The following is a 22,784-nucleotide window of genomic DNA, read 5'->3' on the forward strand; positions in this document are numbered from 1 at the left end:
ACAAATGACAGAACCCAAAAGAAGGCTATTAACATGACAAATACAAAAAAGCAAAAAGTAGAATTATATTACATAGACACAAATTTAGGGATAGAAACTTAAATAAATAATAATTTACCCTCCCCTACATCTGTAAACCCATAACTGACCCCCACCATGCAGATGAACTTCACCAGTCAAAAAAACAAAGAAAAAAGAAAAAGTGAAGTAGAAGCCAAAAAGAGAGAGAGACAGAAGGTAAGAAAAAGAGGCTCTTAACTCTCTTCCCCATCTTTTCCAGGTCATTTGACAGTCTGCTGATGTCCAACAAAGACATGAGCAGTCAGTACACAGTGCTTGGGGGACCAAGATTTTATCTTTCTTCCATTTTAAGATTAAAAACACCAGAAACACACAACTAAGAGTAGAGCATAATGATAGTTCTACAAAGGGAACAAAAGTCCAGATTGGTTCCCTCAAAGCATTTAGTAATTATCGGTCTTACAGAAAGTGGCTGGAAATCCCTTTTTGAGCAGAATTTTGCCTCCCAGGTGTGGGAGGCATGGAGATTCCCTCATCCCACTTTAGACAGCAGGTCACTGAGGGATGAAGTTGTCATGACAGCATAAGCTTGCACAGATGGGGTTTAAACCAGCTAATAAAACAGTACTTAAAAGCAATCCATCCATGCATGATTTTGTATTTCCAGTCCTGCCCAAGGCATCAAATTCCCATTCTCAGTCCAAGGAAAGCCAACCTTGGATTAAGCACTCAGGTGACATCAACATACCTAGACGCAGCAGCAAATGCAACAGCCCGGGCAGCAGTAGCTTCTTCTAACTTCTTCCTTTTTTTTTCCTCCATTAACTGCTTTTCTACAAAACTTCGGGCTTCCTGCTCAGCTTTTAGCTTTTTCTCCAACTGGCTGATATTCTGCTTATCTTTCTGCTTCATTTGCACAGCATTATGTAACCTATATGGAAATGATTGTCATACAAAGTTTTACAATTAGAAACGTCCAATATAAACCCTGGAGAAACATGGCTCCTCTTTATCATTTTGAGGCCAAAGCAAACAGGAGATTTGAACAGCAAATCATAAATGTCAATTCCCGGAGTGTCCAAGGAAAATACATTGTATTATTATTTAACAATTCCTAAACGCCAATAAACAAGCTGCCTTACAAGATACAGAATTGGACCTAGCCTCTGCTTTATTAATGTAAGTGATCTACAGAAGGTAATCCAGAAAATAGGATAAAACAAGTTTCTATCAGAGGAAAAGATAACTGTAGAACTAATTCTACTGCCCCAAAGCACCTTGAAAGAACTTCAGTCTGAGACCAAGGAAGAGCTGAACCAGATCCATTGAAACTGAGGAAAAGGGTAGGAGGGGAAGGTCTTTCTCTGCCTGAATACAATATGCTGCAGCCTACTGCAGCCTTTCCTTTCCAGCTGGGAGATGTTTTCTCAGAGTATCCCAAAATAGATCTTGTAGTTAGAATCACAGGATGCTTAATTTCAGATAAAAATTTCAGCCACATTCCCTTCCCTGCTACTACCACCCCCAACTTTACATATCAATATAAGGTGAGTTTCTCTCAATATATCAATGTAAGGTAAGATGTTCTCTATGTAATAATGCTAGAGCCATCACATACATACGTGAGTCAGAAGCAATGGAGAGGTTATTTGCCTATGATGCTCTAGCTTTTGAGCTACATTCCCTGAAAATGATGAAGAACTGCTCTTTCAAGGAAAAGCCCAGAAAGCTCAGCACCTGTAACAGTAATCACTACCCCAGACACACACTGTTTAGAGATGAAAAAAAAAGACAGACCCACATTGAGTCAAGAAGTAATTCCAGAATGAATTAATGGAAAGCATAAAAGAATTCATGCAGAAGAGCTAGCTTTTTGTCTGCCTCTTCAAATAAAATCAAGTTCAACATCATCTTTTAGTTCCAGAAAACAAGGAGATAGAGTCTAATCCTCTGGAAATGTTCACTCAAGGGAACAAGAGTTTCAAATTGTGGCAGAAATACTTCTTGTCAATTTTACTCATATTGTCAAAAAGCTCAATAACTATTTTAAACTAAGAGAAGAAGTTATTAAATGAGAGAAGACAGAATAGTAATATTAATAAACTGTTTGGCTGCAATGAAATAAGTTTTTATAGATTTTATAACATGTTGAATATCTGGTCCTACATTAAATATTTTAAACATTTTGTTTAAAAAAAAAACCCCTCTGCTAGATCCCTTTGTCGTCATGAGCCTTGTGCTCCAATCCCTGGAAACAAGAGCAATGCGAGGCTGCTTGACTCACGGCCAGAGGCCCACAAGGCGCACATACTTGTTCTGCAGCAGCTCATTCTCTTGCCGGAGCTGGCCCATTTCTGAGCGGATCCCTCGCTCGGTGTTCGAGAGGGAGCTGATCTGACTGCGGAGCTCCTGTTCCACTTGCCTGCTGGCCTGCAGGTCGGCCTTTAACTTTTTAATGTCTTGTTCCAGCCTAGGAGAAGGAGAAACACAGCAACTTCATCACTGACAGGCCAACCCGGGGGCTCTGTGGCAGACCCTGGCTGAAGTCCCTGACTGCTGGGTGGCTGGTGGAGCACCCTGCCAGCAGCTCCTGACATCAACACAACTCCCGTCTGCAATCAGCGTTTGAATCAGTGCTTCTGCCTGGGTCTCCCCCTTCCCACCAGAGGGTAACTTTTGATTCCCCCCAAATATTTGTGAACACTGACAGGTGAAGATGGTGCTTGTGAGTATCTGAGCTGCTAATAAAGGAGGAGGGGAAGGCAGAGGGAGGGTGCCTGAAGGGCACGGTCCCCTCTCCACTGGTGAATTCCCCATGCCCCTCAGCAAGGGAGATATGCTAATAACAACCAGCTCAGGACCCACATGCTTTGAGATATCCTGGTAGATCAGAGTCTACTGTCTGAGATTCCCTCCCACCATGGGCCTAGAAGAAAACAGTGTCTGAGGCAGCCTCCTGAAACTGCTAGCATCCTTGCTAAATGATGTTCACACTTGTGGTGACTGTGACAGAAGAGCTCACTAGACTCAGCAACAATGAAAAAAGGTACAAATTACATGATCTACGAATCATAAGAAAACTCAATCTGTGAAATGAAGGTTATCTTTTCAATTCCTTACTCCTGTTCCATCTATTTTCTTTAATGCAGTAATAGTTTCACTTTAAGTGATATGTATTGGGGAGCTATTATACGCACATGTAGGACTGAAAAGGGTCAACAAAGAATATAAAGTTAAGCCCCCTTCTTCATGAGAGGACTTTACAATTTCACTAGAGGCCAATAAACAGACATTTAAAATGATTAAACTATAATACAGGAAGGCCATGGTTAAAAACATGCTAAAGGGAGTAACTAATATTTAATGAGAACTTACATGCCAGGCACTGTTCCATAGGTTTTAATGGTATGAATGCATTTAATCTGTACAACTATGAGCTAAATTGAATAACCTTGGCAATTATTAGTCCCATTTTTACAGATGAAGAAATTTAGATTCAGGAAAGGTTCCAGCCCAAGGTCACACAGGCAGCCTAGCTCTAGACTCCACTCTCTTCTCCAGCAGGCCAAACTGTGGCTCTATCAGCCACAGCATGGCATGGGGAGAAGTGTCGCATGAGTTCTGAGGAGAGAAGATGGGAAATGAGTTGGGCCTCGAAAGTTGGGCAGGATTTGGAGAAGTAGAAGGGGAGGAGAAGGCATTCCAAACAAGGGGAAAACATGCTCAAAAGCTCAAAGGTAGCAACAGCCACAGGCATTTGGAGGCAGAGCAATCAGTCTGGCCTCTGAGGAAGGCTTGTACTCTGGGAATGAGAAAGGATGAGAAAGGATAGAAGGGACCTGGCAGATTAGACCAAGGAGAACGGCACTCAAGTTCAGGCCAAGGATGACTGCCAGGTGAGACTCAGAAGACACCTTTTCCTACAAACTTACAGTAGGCAAAAGTCAGTTAGCTCTGAAGAGACTCTTGTGCATTTCACTAATCCAACACACCAACAGAACCAAGCATTCTGGAGGGCAATGGTGATCTCTCCTTGGAACTGCCAGGTCCATAGACTAGGCCCTTACAGATATGTTTTATGAAGCACTAAACCCCCAGGGCCCATCAATCACAGTGATCAACACTTCCTAAATACATATATCGGTTGCCTGGCATTCCTTAGAAAACCAAAGAGCAGCTTTATTTACCTGTCTTACCTTTACCCAATTGAAGCAAAATCTCAAAACCAAAAAGTCATGAAACATCAACGGTTAGCTCCCAGGCCCAGTAGCCAGTCCCCCTGTCCAGTGCCTGGGAACACGGACTAGAGACTCTGTTCCAGAAGAGCTGCCGGGTCTCCTGACACAGCTCGCTCCCCAGGGAAGCGTCACAAATGGACATCATGCCACACTTTCCCTATTGCCAGGGTTATTCCAGTTGAATGTACTCCCGGAACTGCTCTAAACAATTACCGACTGGCATTTATACCATCCCCACACCGTCACTCATTCACCCGAAGTTACCCAAGGGATATTTTCTAAAACAGGTCGATGCTGTCAGGTTATCCTCATTAAGAAGTTTGGCTGAAAAATGTGTTAGGTAATTTATCTTTTTTGAGAAGTCGGTTTCACAGCCCGAGGGCTGCCTTTTTAGTAAAAAGGATGAGCTTTAAGAAGAGACTAGGGACTTAGCAAGGTTTAGAAACGGGGTATAGGATCAGGATTCTCGACTCAGCTCTGGAGCCAGCTCTGCGACCCTGGACAAGGCATATAACCTTTCAGGACTCAGTTTCCCCATCTGAGGCAAACGATCTCTGAAGTTCCTCCCAGCTTGGTCTAGGATTTCTAGGCCTGACACACTTACCACTGGCTGTTGATCTGCTCCTTCAGATTAGCAACCTAAGCTGTATCATATGCAGAGGCCCAGGAATCAAGTTCCACACAACCAGCCACTGGGGCAAAGCATGTGCCGCAGTTGGGAATGAAAGAAAAATTAAATCTGCGAAGTCTAGATGTCAAGAATTTTGAAGTTATTACTTTTTTAGAGTTTTTAACCTATAAAAGCCAAATTTCCTACCATGAACTAAGAATAACAATTTCTGAATGAAACTTTAGAGTTCTTTGAAAAATGTAAAAAAACCAAGGAGTTAGTGCAGTTAGGAGAGCAAAGTGTGCAAAAATATCTAGAGTGTAACTTCTGGAGATCGCAGAACACTAAACAATATTTTTTGTGTGTAGAACTATGAAAATTTTATCAAAGACATATAGCAGCACAATACAAGAAAAATAAAGTGACGTGGTTAAAATAAAGTGACGTGGTTACAAGGGTGTGTTCACTTTTTGAAAATTCATAAGTTGTACACTTAAGATTTGAGCACTTTTGTGGATGTGTGTTATACTTCAATAAAAAGCTTATTTTCAAAAATTAAATAACTTAAGTTCACAAGGCACAGAATTAAAATGCTTCAGGATTTTCATAACTGTTGCCATTGGTTCTGTAAAACTCTGAATGACTGTTTTCCAAACGGTTGCAGCAAACCTGTTAGTTAACACAGCATTCCTCAGTTTAAGGAACACTGGTCTATAGGAAACTGCATAACAACATGTAAGATAACAATGTGCTAAATGGTAAATTCTCAGTAACTTTTAAAATTTATTAGGGGAAACTTTTCATTGTCTCTCTGCAGAAAGCATTAATTTAATGTTGAACGTTCACTATTTTAAATCTTAACTGAGGTAGGTGGTAAAATGATTTACAAACCCTTATTGGATTTATGTTTTTATTGCAAAAGTGATACCCAGTCAAAATAAAAAACTGCATACAACAGAAAAGTATAAAGAATAAACATGTAAATAACTCATAATCCTTTCATCCAGACAGAACCACTATTTGCATTTGGTTTACTTCATTTCTGTATGTCTTTTTCTTTCTCTTTCTTAACACATGTAAACATTTTTCATATTGCTGAGAGGGTATCACATGTATAGTTTACATATCTTAAGCACCTTTCCACACTATTAGAAACTTTTCACAAACAACTTAATTGCTGCATAATATTACACTGCACAGATGTACTGTACTACCAATCTCTGCATATGCTCAATAAAAAAATGTATACATGAGTTTTTAAAGAATTACATGAATTAGTAAGTCGAACTGAATCGAGCCAGTCAAGTGCCAGGGGCATTTATTAGACAGATAACTACTACTTGTCATAATGGTAAACTTAACCCTTTTGTGCTGAAGGTCAATACTTACTAGGTAAAATGCAGATATATAATTTACTGCTGTGAAACACCAAGAAGTACTGATTAAATGGTGTTAAGAGGTTAATGCAAAATCTTCAAATGTATTCATGGGATTTTACTAAAGTGTCGATAGCTGCAACCTAAATTTGAAGCACGTGGCCAGGAAGAAAATGAGGCAGAAGTAATAGTTTATAACCCTTAAAACTAATTTCAGTAAATAGGAATCAAAAGAAAGCAGGAAAAAATTTCATCTCCAAGCTCAAATCCATTTATCAGAGCTAAATCCTATTCTCCTCCCTACACAATAGAAGATTAAGGGATAAAAGAGAACTTTCCTCCAGCAGAACTATAAACTCATCCAAAAAAGAGAAATAATGGGTCAGACAGATCTTAACCAAACCGAACCAAGGCTTTGGCAGGAAATAAACATACTCCCTCCTTGCCCAACTCCCGTGGCGCTAGTCACCCTTACGAAGGCTGTCCAGTAGCGCTGCCACTTGGGATACAGACAGGGCCCACAGCAAAGCTGGAGTCTATGTGTCCAATAAATATGTCTATCTGGGCCCAATCAGACAAACCAGGGGTCTAATCAACTCAGAATGTTACCTGTTAGGTCCAGGCACCTTTCCGAGCCACTTTACTCCACTTTACTGATAAAATTTTAAATCAACTTCTAAACTTGTAAGCTACCTCTAAACTCCAGCAGAGCACCTAACTCACAAGCAAGAGGTGGGGCCCCTGGAGCAGCCCTTCCTCAGGGCTCCACTCGCCAGCCCAGCTGACTTCAGAGCAAAACTGCCAAGCTGAGGAACGCTCTCACCCACTCCAAACCTCAACTCTACCTCATCTCCTCCCTCATTCCACCCAGCTAAGGTACGCTATAATGTAAACGGTTGCTAATTATTTAATTTTAAGGGAAAAAGTTACATGTTAATAAGGGGTAATTTCCTAGCTGACCAAAAGAATGAAGCTCAGACCTGCGTCTTTCAAGGCAGGCTAAGTAAGAAAAATATCTTCGAGCATCTTGAAGCACACCTGGTAGTAAAACAAAGTACAGTATTCAAGTGTCAGCTTTTAGTTGAAAGAGGTATTGTTAAGCATCTGAAAAGGTAGGGAGATATTTATGTCTAAGTGTTTGTAATCCTTATCTTTGTGAATTACTTGAATTACAGCCACAGTGCTATGACTTCATTGAAAGTTTAAAAGTCTCCAATGGGTAGAGCCAGTACCTTCATGTTTTTATAAAGCCTGAGGCTTTATGAGGCCTGACTGAGAACACAGAAGAACTTTAAGACTTCGGGGCAGGAAACTGCCCCAGGAAGCAAGTCCTGCGAAAAAGAGGGAGACCTTTTCTCAGCCAGGACTTCACCTACGGATGACTCCATACCCATTCCAGAAGACGACCTAAGTGTATATTTCTATGGGTTGCCAGCTTGACGCCATGAGGCCCTCAGGAAGATAAGGAGCCTCGGCTCTGCTGGTTATCTCTGAGCTCTAAGAAGCTGTGACAGAGATGCTGTAGGCCTTGCATGACAACACAGAACTTAAGAGTGCTGCTTACCACGTAAGAAAAGGGGCTTCAGAAGGTCACCTTCAAACGATACAGCCAAGTGACTGAAAGATTAGTTTTTTTCACAAACCCATCATACCAGCCAAAATGACCCACTCCTTGTTTCCAGACATCTTCTGCCTTTAATTATACCACCCCTCCCTCCTGGAGGAATGGCCTCCAATTTTCAAGTCTCACTCATTCGAGACCCACTTAAAAAATAAAAACAAAAACCAAACTCTCCACCATGAGGTGCTGATTTCCCTCTCCTTCTGAAATCTGAAAGCCCTTACTGTTGGTGTTTCTGGTTTGGCACTAAACCATTTCCCTGTGCTGTTTTTACATTTGTTTTGGTTTTTAATATTTTCCTGTGTATATATCTTATTTCTAAAGAGCCTAAAAGTTCTCTGAAGCCAGGGACTGGCGGTGCTCTAAAATTAGAAGCTGGAAGTGTATTTCTAAAGTTTCTTCCAACCCTTCCAAGACCATGTCTCTAACCCTCGCTCTGTGTCCATTTCCTCAGTGCTTAGATTAGAACAGGGTTAGCGTTATGATATATGAGGCTCTGGAAACAACCTATCTACAGCAGGCCGCCAGATTTTTAGTTTCAGGAGTGGCTGAAGGAGACAGGGGTAAAGGGGCATTTGCTTATCAGGAAGGCAGGTGCACATGAAAAGACTGAATGAAGACGGGAATAAAGACACAGACCTACTAGAGCATGGACTTGAGGATATGGGGAGGGGGAAGGGTAAGCTGGGACAAAGTGAGAGAGTGGCATGGACATATATACACTACCAAACGTAAAATAGATAGCTAGTGGGAAGCAGCTGCATGGCACAGGGAGATCAGCTAGGTGGTTTGTGACCACCTAGAGGGGTGGGATAGGGAGGGTGGGAGGGAGGGAGATGCAAGAGGGAAGAGATGTGGGAATATATGTGTATGTATAACTGATTCACTTTGTTATAAAGCAGAAACTAACACACCATTGTAAAGCAATTATACTCCAATAAAGATGTTTAAAAAAAAAAAAGAGTGAACGAAGAGCAACTGCTTTATCTCGCTACGTACCTAGTTCCATTAGGAGATCCCCTGGCATACGTTAATCATACAAGACAAAAGTTGTTTAGGGACCACACAGCTGTCTATGCAGGAAACTGAGCTCATAAATCAAAGCTCTGTCCCCAGAAGAAATACTGTTCACCTTCTCCACCAACTCCTTCCCTTCCCCCCTTTCCAGGTCATTCACCCTGACAGGCTGGGTAGCATGGGTCATTCACATAAAAACATGAATGTCTTTCGTCTTAAGTGAGGCCTACACTGACTTGAAGCTGCTCTAGTATATCCTATAAACCACAGCTTTGGAAATAAGGAAATGAAGCTGCCTCAGGTCTCACTGTGGTTACTACAATTGCTTACCAGGCACATGTATCCAAAAATAAGCAACAGCCTGATTACCTGATTGCTAGGTGAAACCATAATACAAAGTACCTTATGTCTCTGCTCCCTAATCTGTCAAACACATTCATTTTCATTAAGGAACACAGAGGAGGAACGGAAATCTAGAGGATTTCACTGGCCATTCACGGAATAGAAAACTGACTTCTTGAAGCCCTTTAAGAATAAAGCTATGGGTGCCATGAACTAGTATTTTTAATAAGGTCCTTAAAAGATGTGGTCAGATATGATACTTTGTATCAAAAAAGTATTTAAAATGTTCATATCTGTTAATACATCATCCCTCTCCCACACTGGAGATACACACAAAGATTTGTGTAAAAGTGTGTTTGTTGCAGCATTATTTATAATAAGAAAAAAAAAGCAGGAACACAAATATTCAACAGAAGAGTGGCTAAATAAATTGTATATTCATGTGTCTGACTGACATGCCACCATTAAAAAACCATTGGGGTCTTCCCTGGTGGCACAGTGGTTAAGAATCCGCCTGCCAATGCAAGGGACATGGGTTCAAGCCCTGGCCTGGGAAGATCCTACATGGTGCGGAGCACTAAGCCCGTGTGCCACAATTACTGAGCCTGCGAGCCACAACTACTGAGCCCACGTGCCACAACTACTGAAGCCCACGCGCCTAGAGCCCACGCTCTGCAACAAGAGAAGCCACTGCGATGAGAAGCCCGTGCACCGTAACGAAGAGTAGCCCCCGCTCGCTGCAACTAGAGAAAGCCCACATGCAGCAACAAACTCAACACAGCCAAAAAAATAATAAACAAATTAATTTTTAAAAAAACCACTGAGGAAGAATATTCAATGACATGGGAGAATGCTCATGATATAGTCAGTGAAAAAGACAATTACAAAACATTATACGTAGTATGAGCTTCGTTTTGTGAAAATATGTATGTATGCAAGAGAAAAAAAGACTGAGAGGATATACATTAAGATAGTGGGGCTTCCCTGGTGGCGCAGTGGTTGAGAGTCCATCTGCTGATGCAGGGGACACGGGTTTGTGCCCCAGTCCGGGAGGATCCCACATGCCGCGGAGCGGCTGGGCCTGTGAGCCATGGCCGCTGAGCCTGTGCGTCCAGAGCCTGTGCTCCACAGCGGGAGAGGCCACAGCAGTGAGAGGCCTACATACCGCAAAAAAAAAAAAAAAAGATAGTGGCCACCTCTTCTTTATTTTCAAAATTGGAAGTAATCAACAGCTTATTTTTAACATTTTAATTATCATTTTATGATTGGGAGAAAAGTTATTTCAAAATAGGAAGCTGTTAATTTGCTTTCCATGGCTTTTCAACATTCACTGTTACTCTTAGATTTGCCCATGTCACAGGCCAGTTTCAGAAATAATCTGAAAGCCTTAGGGAAAACCCAACTCTTTTACTTCCTAAACTTTTTAGGTCACTCCAAGGAAGGCGAACTTAATTTTCTGAAGTAGAAGACGCCTCAGTTCCTGAATCTACATCAACTACCTGTACTTCCCATTCATCAGTTCCTATCAAAGCAACAGTTTGTCTAAATCTAGATTCTAGAGCTGCAGTTTATGGCCCTGCCCGGGCTCCCTGTAAAAGAAGAGAGCAGGCATCGCTCTGACATCAGCCTTGACAGTATACACACGTTACAGGGGATGGTGCTGGGAGGTCCAGATTCTAAACTGGCTGGTCTCTGAAATCTGCAAATAACCACTGTCCATGTCCGCTGTTTTGGTGTATTTTATGCTCCAAGAACACGGCAGAAAAACACCTTGGTGTGGAGTAAGTCACCTGCCTTAGACACAGGAGGCCTCTATACCGTATGGTTTGAGGAACACCAGAGACCCAAACTACCCTTCTTACCATAAGGCTGTCCCCTCTCCTTCTAAGTGGTCTGAAGGCCTCACGGTCAGGTGTGAGGATGCAACAAAAAAGATGGCAGTCTTTGACTCTGGAGGGGCACTGTCAACAGGTGCATGTTTTCCAGGAGCACACGGAACTCAAGGACAGGAGAAGGCAAAAAGTTCCCATCAATACATGGCAGATCCGTGCATGGGAATTACCAGATTGCCCCTAACTACAAGTCCTTCCTGCAGGAGTCCAGTTTTTGACTGGTGGGGTCAGTGGGGGATGGAACAAAATACAAGAGTAACAGAAGGGTCAGGTGCAGAGGTTACAGACTGGTGAGCCAATCCGGCCCATGAACATGTTTGTTTCACTCTCCTCCACATGATGCAAAAATAAATGTTGTGGAACTGTGAGATTTCACATAAAGACACCTATTTTGGCATCTCCTCTGAATATCAGAAGATTTAGCAACACTGGGCCTGCAACCCCACAGCAACACCTGGCTGGGCCGTCTGGAAGGGCATGTGCTTCCCAACTCCCACGTGCCGGGTGCAGTACTGAGTACGAACGATGCCAACCCCGGCCCCCTGCTCACACCTGTGCCCTGCCTCGCTCCTGTACGTGCCGGAGTCCGCAACACCCTCTCTAGAGCCAGGGGGACAGTAAGGGCAGTGGTCCTTTCCAGTTCATTACACTGTTTCTGTTTCAAATCTGTTACAACACTCTACCAAGAAAGGTGAAACGTACCTTACGAGAGAGAGGAGTTGTCATTCTTTCCATAAAAAAGAAACTAAAACTTGCTTTAATTCTGAGAGTCCCAGCTGACTAGAAAAGAGGTCTAAGAGATCCCAGAGAGATTTGCACAGACTGAAGTATACCCACACTGGCGGTCAAAGTACTCAAATAGCCAGTTTCTAAATGGTAGTGTGAGTAACATTTAAAGAATACAGTTCCTTTTCCTTGGAGCTCCGCCCCTTCAGGGAATCCACCTCTAATTCCCTTAGCTGGAAATCTCAGTTCGTTATGTGCCAGCAGGGGTACTGACTCAGAATTTAACACAACATTTTATAGTAGTTCCTTCTGAATTCTAGGGAGGTAACTTTCTAGCTGGCTAATCAGAAATCCCTGTTTTAGAATAAACTCTCAGTACTCAACATAAAAATGTTTCTAATGTGGATTCCCCCCACCAAATAATTTGTGTTATTTCATAATTTATCCATACAACATAGATAATGATCTTTTTTGATCACCTGGATATGCAGACTAAGTAAACTGCTGGCTTAAATTCATTAATGCCTAGCTCCTAAAGTGCTGCTTGGTTTTCAAGTCACAAAATAGGCCTGCTTAAGTATAAAATTATCATGCTTCTATTACCACATTTATATCCCAGAATATTATAGTTTTAAATCACTGCAATGGTTAAAATAAATTCAAACTATATTATGAATTAATATAATAAACAAAGCTAACCAAATAAAACCTACAGGTACCTTAAATATTATGAGCATGGAAGAAAATGAAAATAAATCAGGTCCAACAATGTATATCTGCTCAGAAACAACGCTAGACTAATATAAATCAAAAACATGTTTCCACAGAGACACTGAACTTACTAATAAATAGAAATATGGCTCTACTACTTTTTTTCACTTAATAATTTCCAAAGAATTTATTTTCACTTAATAATTTCCAAAAAATTTAGTAGCAGCTATATCCAACATATTTAATCTAATTCTTTCTGAAATGTCACGTATTTTTACTAAATTTACCTCTCAGCTAGAAATGATACTGTTACAAGTAAATGGTCAAATGCACCTGTGGAAGCGGAAAGGCCTACTTTGGCAGCCACCACGCACAAGGAGAGTGTCAGGCAAGTCACTATGCAGCACAGGTTGTCAATGCAGGTGACAGCACACGTAGGGAAAGCAGCCAGGGTAAAGCCCCAAAGCCCCAATCACTGTCTCCCAAGGTCATATTTTCTTCCACAAACTATTTCTGACACACAGCAAAATGTATTCAAATGCAAAAGAAAACAAACAAATACACCATTTTCTCTTTGGCACCAGAGATGACATACAAGCAGTCAATGCATTTTCTAACCAGGGGGATTTCCTTGGAGGGAAGTTTGGAAACATGGAATCCAAGCTCTCTCTCCAGCTACCACAAAGACAAAGAGAATGGCTAGAGCTAAGGGGGAAGAGAGAAGGCAAGACCCACCAGGAAAGATGAATAAGACAAGGCAAACTGAGATTTCCTCCGAGTTCTTGGCTGACATGTGGCTTGTGCCTGGATTCCTTGGCCCTGAGGAACAACCAACTCACTGGCAGAGCAAATGGCTTTTTCAAAAGTCCCTTGGAGGAGTTTTCTCCCCTTGCCCTGTAACCTCCTCACAGCCTGGAAAAAAGTCCTGACAGAGTACTTAATTTTAAAACTTTCTGGGAAATACCAAGGAAAAGGGCTTAGAGTGGAAAGTCCTTCTATTTTTTAGAAATAAAATCAGTAACAACTTACTCAAGAACAACAAATAGTTTGACACTGGATGGCAGGTCCTTGGCCTGGTCTAATGTAATATTTAGGTTTTCCACCTTCAAAAGCCTTTGAGTTGCACTGCACTGCATCTTTCCTCCCCCTGCCCCCATCTAGTATTTTCCCTGCACAAAGGTAATATTCATTCAACAAGTATTTACTGAGCATCTGCCCTGTGGCAATCACTGTGTACTGTGGCAGACAAGAAAAAAGGAGGTCCCTGCCCTGGTCGAGCTTACATTCTTTTATGGGCATAATAAGCCCGTGTAAAAATTCAAAGTATGTAGAAATGGACAATGTAGAAAGTAAACATCTCCTATAATCAGCTGCAATTGACCATTTGGTGTATACTATTTCAAATAATTTTCTGTGTATATAAGAATGATACCTAACCATATTTTGTTAATGGTTCATACCATATGATCTGTTTTGCTATTTCCGCCCCTTTAACAATCAATATTGGGGTGTTTCCATTACCTTCTTTTAAGATGAGTTTCCACCTTTCAAGAGACTCCTTTGTAACCTTCCCCACTTAAACTACTGTGATTTCCCACGTAGGACTCTTTAGGGACTTGGGAGAGGGCTGGAAAGGTCCATAAAAGGCTACCTCCCCCTGGAGTATCTGTCTCAGGGAATGCTCGTGGGCTCTTCCTCTGGAATTGACTGCTCTGTCTTGTTTCTTTCCCATAGTCAGGTCTCAACTTTGGATTCTACCCTCGCTTTGTGCCTACAATCTCTAAGATGACAAAACAGGGGCTTCTTGGATTATCTTTACTCTGCTCTTTTGCACAGCTATTCACACCAAAATCATACTGAACCCACTGATTATTAAAAATCAGTATCTAAAAATATGGCCATTTCCTTTCAATGGATACATAATTTTTAATTGTGTGTAGACACCTTAAAATGTGGGAAATGAAAAATAGGAAGTAGTGTAAACTGTCTGTTGTTTTTCTCCCAACAGCAAGACCACACTAAGTAGCCTTCTATAAGGCAGAGGTTACATGACAATCTCAAATGCTGGTGTCTGGAGACAAGATTAAATGCAGAAGTACAAAGACTGAGAACTGCTATTCAAACCACCTGAGCAATCTGTGGCATCAGCAAATCCTGTCAAAGAAGAAAGTTGGCTGTTGTTAGCTTTTGCTATCTTCGTCCCCCTTAAGAAAAACATAAAATCATAAAACATAAACACAAAGTTTATATGGGCTAGAAAGTGGAATGAAAACCAGTGACATTTTGCTCACCTACCAGCTTAACCTAGAAAGAGATGAGTCACAAATACTCATATCACAGCTACTAAAAACACAATCAATATACTCACGGATGGATCAGAACACTATTTATGAAGTATGTTGTCATTAATCTATATGATCCCAAAATATTTCCCTAAGACCCAGATCTAGTAATATAAGTTAGTTCCTGGGTATGAGTGTAAGTTAAACACTCCTCAGTGTCAGTGAATGAGTTAAAATGTCTTAAAGTGCTTCTCTATCCCTCCTCTCCTCCTCCCTCCCCTCTGAGTCAGGGCTATCACACTTGCTTAGTGATTACTGGAAAAATCCTGATTACTGGAAAAATCCTCCTTTTCTCCCAAGGCTCTCAAGTCTCCAAATAAGCAGAACTGTATGAACAAACTAACTTATAAGTAATAACATTTTGGTGTGCTTAAAATAACCAAATGAATTCAGAGAGGAAAAAAGAGTGACTTTTCAATATATGAAAACATATCCCAGATTTCCACTTTCCCCTGAAGAAAACCCACCCCCACCCTCACCCTCAGAACTTACCACCATGGCCACGCCCACACCCCAGCACCTCAGCGCTTCAAAGCAGTCACTGGTCGCCCTTCCTCAGGGTAAGTTGATGGTTACATCCCCAATCCTAAATTTTCCAATTCAAGGCTCTTGGCTCTGCTGCTGTCAAGCTAGGCCTACCCCAGATTTATTGCTAAAGGGCAAATTTCCTGCTGGGTGGCTCTAGGCTATCTGAACCAGACTAACTCCCACGTAGCACTAACCAGAACTGAATTCTCAGAGACCCTGTAAGCTTTCAAGGGTACGACTGGATGGCCCCCTTCTGTTCAGAAATAAGTACACCCCTGTGTCTTTGGCAAGAGCAAGAATTTTTAAAACACTTAAAAGAGCATATCTCTAGAAAAATGTAAAATTAAGTGAGTTCTGAAATCCTAAGCACTTCTTCTGTAGATTTTAGCCACGAGAGCATAAAACTTAGCTCTGGCGCCCATCCTTATGTCAGCTTTAGCTGTGTGTGCATTTAAAACAAAAACACAAAAACACAAAATGTTTTTAAAAAACAGAGAAATAAAGCAGGTTGATAAAACTTTTTTTTTTAAGCAGCATGGTATAACAGCAAAGGCAGAAGTCAAGAAATTTCGGTTCCGGTCCTGGTAACTACCACTCTAGCTGGGTTACTTGGACTAGCCATTTACTCTTGTAAGGCTTGTTTACTTCTCTGCTAAAAAGACAGGGTTGGGGAGGCTGGTCTAACTGTCTCTTAGAACTCCTGCAGTTCCAAAAAAAACACGCATCATTCTAAATTCTACTCAGTTTTGTAAAATGCATCTCTACTAGGCAAACTGTGGACACTTTTCCTTCATGACCCTTCACACCAAACATTATTCAACTATGTTAAAGAGTTGATATCTTATTAAGAATAAGCACTAGAAACAAGAAAGGTTAATCTTCTGTCTTGAACACAAAAAACAAAGAAAGAAAAGGCGGGATGGAAATAAACCAAGAAGAGACTTTTGCTTCCACATTTCTACAGAATATGATCACTTTACATTTTGTACTAAGTTTTAAATTCTCTCCCTTAACCAGGAAATTGAAACAAGTAACAAACCCCAACAAGAAACCCCACAGTCTTGGGCTGTATTTGAGAGGGAGCTTTGTGCCAAGTACAAACAAAAGTGTTGGCTCTTCTGCTTGTAGGCCCTGAAACTACAGGAAAGCAGCTCAGGTGTCGCACCCTGACCTGCCGGATCTTAGAGTGACCACTGAATGATCACACAGACCTGCCATGGAATATTCCACATCAAGTGAAAACCAGTGTTAGGCTAAATTGGGAAAATGATTTCAATATAATTTAGGTGAAAAAAGCAGGACACAAAAACTACACAAACACAGCGAACAAACTTATGGATACCAATGGGGGAAGGAGGGGGGGGATGAATTGGGAGATTGGGGTTGACATATATACACTACTATGTATAAAAAAGACAACGAATGAGAACCTACTGTACGGCACAGGGAACTCTTACTCAATGCTCTGTGATGACCTAAATAGGAAGGCAATCTAAAAGAGGGGATATATGTATACATATAACTGATTCACTTTGCTGTACAGCAGAAACTAACACAACACTGTAAAGCAACTATACTCCAATACAAATTAATAAAAAAAAAACTACACAAACACTATGGCCACAACTATATAAATTTAGTTGATGAAATACAACAAAAATTTAACAGTGATTTGTGTCATATATTTCCTCCTTTTTCCACCTAAATTTTCTATAATTTTTTCACACTTAAAATATTTTAAAATTGACCACTGAAGAAAAAAATTGAGCAAACCTCACTCTAATTTACAGGATTCCTTTCTAACCCAGCACTTACTTAAAATAACTGATCTTCCTCATTGCTTTTTTGTTTATGTCTAGTAGTTTTTTCCACATCAGAATTAAAAATATTTTTCGCTACCAATATTATAAGTCTGTTTCTAAATAACTTGGGTAAAGAATTCAGAAATCAAGCTGGCAGAAATTGGGTCATTTTGTAAGATATGTATTTCTCAAACCAAAAGAGGACTTTGGAGTGGCTTTAGCAAGTTCCCAAACTTTTCCTGGGAAGGAGCCTACAGGCAACACTTACTGCCAAGTTCCCCATCTTCCCCCACCTTAGTGGATCTATCAGCATACTTTTTTTTTTTTAACATCTTTATTGGAGTATAATTACTTTACAATGGTGTGTTAGCTTCTTCTTTATAACAAAGTGAATCAGTTATACATATACATATGTTCCCGTATCTCTTCCCTCTTGCGTCTCCCTCCTTCCCACCCTCCCTATCCCACCCCTCTAGGTGGTCACAAAGCACCGAGCTGATCTCCCTGTGCTATGCGGCTGCTTCCCACTAGCTATCTATTTTATGTTTGGTAGTGTATATATGTCCATGCCACTCTCTCACTTTGTCACAGCTTACCCCTCCCCCCCCCCCCACAGCTTCAAGTCCATTCTCTAGTAGGTCTATGTCTTTATTCCCGTCTTACCCCTAGGTTCTTCATTGACTTTTTTTTTTTTCTTAGATTCCATATATATGTGTTAGCGTATGGTATTTGTTTTTCTCTTTCTGACTTACTTCACTCTGTATGACAGACTCTAGGTCCATCCACCTCACTACAAATAACTCAATTTCGTTTCCTTTTATGGCTGAGTAATATTCCAAAACTACAAATAGAACTACCATATGACCCAGCAATCCCACTACTGGGCATATACCCTGAGAAAACCATAATTCAAAACGAGTCATGTACCAAAATGTTCATTGCAGCTCTATTTACAATAGCCAGGAGATGGAAGCAATCTAAGTGTCCATCAACAGATGAATGGATAAAGAAGATGTGGCACATATATCAGCATACTTTTTCTGTTACGGGCTAGGAGTAAACATCTTTGGCTTTGCAGGCCATAGAGTCTCTGTCGCAGTTACTCAACTCTGCCACAATAAAGCAGCCATAGACACTATGTAAATGAATGAGCGTGGCTATGTTCCAATAAAACTTTTTTTTACAAAAACAGGCAGTGGGCCAAGTTTGGCCTGTGTGCAGTGGTCTGCCAGCCTGTGGTGTACGGCACACTAGAGAACATCCTTGGAGCTTGGCGAGACGGTGAAAAGACCTGAAGGACTGCTTGCTCCTTCACAGGGAACGACCATCGAACCTTATTTTGACAGCCACACCGATCTCCAAGAATTCTTTGAAGGTGGTGTACTAATGAATATTCCCCCAAAATCAATGAACTGGTTCCTCAAATACAGTAGTTTTCAACCATGATACTGAGACAGACATAGCTATGTAGAATGTGCTGCAATTAATTTACTATTAATAATACAGTACTGGTTTTCAAACAATTTTTAGAAAAAGCTTTATAAAAGGGATGATCAGTCTTATCCTTATAGCCAGCCTGGAACTATACACAGCCTTGGGTGTACCTGCAGGAGCAAAGGACTCATGTACATACTGTCAGCCTATGTACGTTTGCATCAGAAGCAGCCTTAGAGACCACTGAGCCCAGCCCTTTCCATCTGAAGATAACAAATCCACTCTGTGACTAACAGCTCAAACATGTCAGGTTTGGATCCGTTACAGTCTTACTAATATTCATCAAAACATACATGAAGTCAAGGAAGAAGAAACAGGAGATAGCCAAGAAGGGCGAGGGACAGTGTGATAATTCGCTAGGATAGATGTCCTTTTCCTTTTATAAACTTCCATTGTTGTTCATCATAGAAAAACTTGAAAATGCATGAGAAGAAAAATTAAAAGCCCCCATACTATCATGGAGCAATTAACTATTGTTATCATTTTGGTTCCTTTCCCTTCAAATCCCTTCTCTGTGTATATTAGAAAAACAAAATGTCTTTAATAAGATTGCTTTCTACTTTCTTCATGAAATATTATGTCATAAGCACTTCCCTATATTATTTAATATGGCTCAAAAATATGATTTTGTAATTTCTGTATTAAACATCTATGGAATAGATGGACCATAATTATTTAAATTTCTCCCCTATTGTTGGATATTTATATCATCTCTTTATTTTTTATAATATTATATTAAAAATTGAAAATAATCCTATGGAAGCTTATAAAATTATTTAAATATAACGTTTTATATTTAGGTATTTGACAGCAGGTATTGCCTAAAGCAGAGTAATATCCTGGGGCCCTTCAGATCAAGGCACATCAGAGGACACATTAGAGAACACAGGAAGAGGTATATACCCCAGGAGCAGGCACAGGAGCACTGGACCCACGACTGGAAAATGGGCCATCTGAGACCTTGAAATTCTTTACTAAGGCAGATCAGGTAGTAGAGTCAACCAACATGACAAGTGGGGCCCAAGTGAGGTGGTATCACAAGACTGAGCCTTGACTGATCTCTCTCTGCAACACCCTACAGAGGAAAACTGTTGTGACTTGACTGCTATTATTAAAATTGTGTAGGAGAAAGGATGTTAAAAAGATGGTGGCAGATGTTTCATTTATAGCATATAGTAAATTTGTGGGATATTCCCTTTGACATAGAAGGTCAACTAATTGGTCTTTCTCCCATGGGCAAATGGAAGAGAGTTCTCTGCTGAGTGTTTTCTCTGCAGAGTATGATGGGGCAGAATGTCAAAACAAACAGATGTGGATGCCAGCCTGGCATCAGCAACAGCATGTATGCTTCCAGAAGTGGCAGAGGGCTCTGAAACCTCTAGCGACTTCAGCAGTAGAACCCACATATATTTCCCTTCATCTAGCTGCCAATAAGAAAACTAAAACAAATTAATAATCTAATTCATAACACTAGAAAAACCTTCTCTCATAAATTGTCTGTTCTGAAGCAAGCCAAAGGAAGAGGAATAAAGATAACTTAGTGGAGGGAAGAAGTTACAAGTGCACTCTTGAGTTATGTATTTTTAAAAAGCTCCTTGAAATAATGACATTTACAGCAACATGGATGGACCTAGAGATTATTCTACTAAGTGAAGTAAGCCAGAGAAAGACAAATACCGTATGGTATCACTTATATGTGGAATCGAAAATATGATACAAATGAACTTATTTACACAACAGAAAGAGACACACAGACATAGAAAACAAACTTATGGTTACCAAAGGGGAAAGGGGGTGGGGAGGGATAAATTAGGAGTTTAGGATTAGTAGATATAAACTACTATATATAAAATAAACAACAAGGTCCTACTGTATAGCACAGGGGACTATATTCAATATCCTGTAATAAACCATAATGGATAAGAATATGAAAAAGAATATATATATATATATATATATATAACTAAATCACTTTGCTGTACACCAAAAAGTAACACAACACTGTAAATCAACTATACTTCAATTTTAAAACATAAGGAGAAAAAAATAAAAAATAAAAAAGCTCCAATTTAGATCTCAGTTTCCAAATGGAAAGATATGAAGTAAAATGAACATATGTGTATTTTATAAAATACATAAAATACAGCAAAATTAAGTCTGAGCCAGTCAAGGTAATACAACGTTACTCTTTAACTTAAAGATGGGGAAAGGAACATTTCTGATTAAAATCCATGTCTAACACTGTGCCTTGAACAACATGGGGTCAATCCCAGTGTAATTTACAGTTGGCCCTCCATATCCATGGTTCTTCCACATCTGCAAATTCAACCAACCAAGGACTATGTAGTGCTGTAGTATTTACTATTGAAAAATAAACACATATAAGTGGCCCCATGCAGTTCAAACCCGCGTTGTTCAAGGATCAACTGTATTTACTTATGGAATTTTTAGAAAGAGATTATTTTTCAAACCTAACTTTCCCAGAATTATTTGGGGGATAATTCATATTTTAAGTGGACAATCAAGAACAAGTCCAAAGTGGTAAAGGACAACTTTCTCCACCCCCACCCTCATTTTTCTATCTATCTGACAAAGATTTGCATGAACAGGACACACACTCTTCTTTTTGTGTCTATGCCACAAGAACTTTGGATACGCAAACAGAAGAGGTCAAGGACTAAATATATGCCTCTCAAAACCATGAGAAGAATCAAGTTACATGTAAATTTGTCAAATGTGGAAAGTAATCACTGTCACCACTCACTCAGAACACTGGAAAGAGCTGGAGTCAATGCTTCTGGACAACGGCACAGGTGACCAACAAACCCATGTGAAATAAACACTGAATGTCAAACACCACAAAGTTAGTTGTCACAGTATCTGATCACAAACAATTCCTATAGGCATACTTGGAAGTGTGTTTTTCAAGACCTAAGTCAAGTTTATGGAAAGCGTTGGTAAGGTCACAGCACACACACTTACCTTACCAGTGCATCTGGTTTGCTTAGCTGGTTATTAGGAATACAGTTTTCCATTAAGTCCTTGTGTGCACTTGGGCTCTTGCTAGGGCATTTCTGCTTCTTCTCGTTTTTACTAGATGAGGAAGGAATGCTCCCATTTGTGGCGCTGTGACTTCGAGGTGAGGAGTTCACAACTCCACTGGCATTTTTGTAGTTTTTTGAGGAAGCAGTGCATGAGTCCTCTTTCAAGAGATTTTCTGTACTTCCCACGAGATCATTATTTAATCTTTTACTATTTATATGGTTTTCCATATACTCAATTTCTTGTATTTTAGAGTCTACAGGTTGTAGAATATTGTTGTTATTTATTCCAAGGTTGTGTTTTTTGGCATCTTTGTCTTTTTCTTTCCCTTTTTCTCGGTATTCTATCTCTGGCAAAGTTGTGGAGAGTTTTTTATTGGCTGGGATACCTCCGTTGTGGTGTATGAGGATTGAGGAATCCATATCAGGTAATCCTTTGGCTGCTACAATACCAAAAACAAACCAACAAGCAAAAAAAACCCACACTGGAATATTTAGTTGTAAAAAAACACAATGGATTGATTCAATAAACTGCATCATCTACGCTTAGAAACGCACTATATTCAGTTGCAAACTCATTCAGAAGCAATAACCACACCACGCTATGCTAACTTCAAGAAGCAAATCCAAGTAAATTTGAGAAGCTGCACATTTAGAAAATCGCCATCACTTATGAACACCAAGCCATTAAAGTTTTGGCCTTGAAAATAATATGAGGATTTTACAATTAAGTCATACTTCACTTATCAGTCAAATCAAACTTGTCTATCACGGGGGTGATAGGGCACAGGCACATCATACTCTTAAAAGGTCACATTTTAAAAGATGCTTAGATTAAACAAACTTAATAATTTTACTGCAAAGAAAGAGATTAAATGAAACAAAAAGCTGTGATGTTAGGATACAGGGCATCTATCCTCTGTCTGGACTTTATCATTAAAGTAATAAGAAGTCTATTATCATTTACTAGGCCACTTACAAAGAATTTTCTGTATCAGGTCTACATATTCCAACTTGTCAAAG

At 40.2% G+C, this 22,784-nt stretch overlaps 1 protein-coding gene across 2 annotated transcripts in view; it reads right to left on the reverse strand.

The window, feature by feature from the left end:
* MACO1 (macoilin 1) overlaps positions 1 to 22,784 on the reverse strand; it is a 56,292-nt gene that overhangs the window by 9,487 nt on the left and 24,021 nt on the right. For both annotated transcript variants that reach the window (XM_019938450.3, XM_019938451.3), the window contains exons 6-8: positions 21,703 to 22,204; positions 2,333 to 2,491; positions 770 to 952 (exon numbers count right to left, since the gene is read on the reverse strand). In XM_019938450.3, the coding sequence (XP_019794009.1) occupies positions 770 to 952; positions 2,333 to 2,491; positions 21,703 to 22,204 (844 nt within the window). The remainder of the gene's footprint in view (positions 1 to 769; positions 953 to 2,332; positions 2,492 to 21,702; positions 22,205 to 22,784) is intronic.

This window comes from Tursiops truncatus, chromosome 1, assembly GCF_011762595.2.
Source record: "Tursiops truncatus isolate mTurTru1 chromosome 1, mTurTru1.mat.Y, whole genome shotgun sequence".
Taxonomy (NCBI): Eukaryota; Metazoa; Chordata; class Mammalia; order Artiodactyla; family Delphinidae; genus Tursiops; species Tursiops truncatus.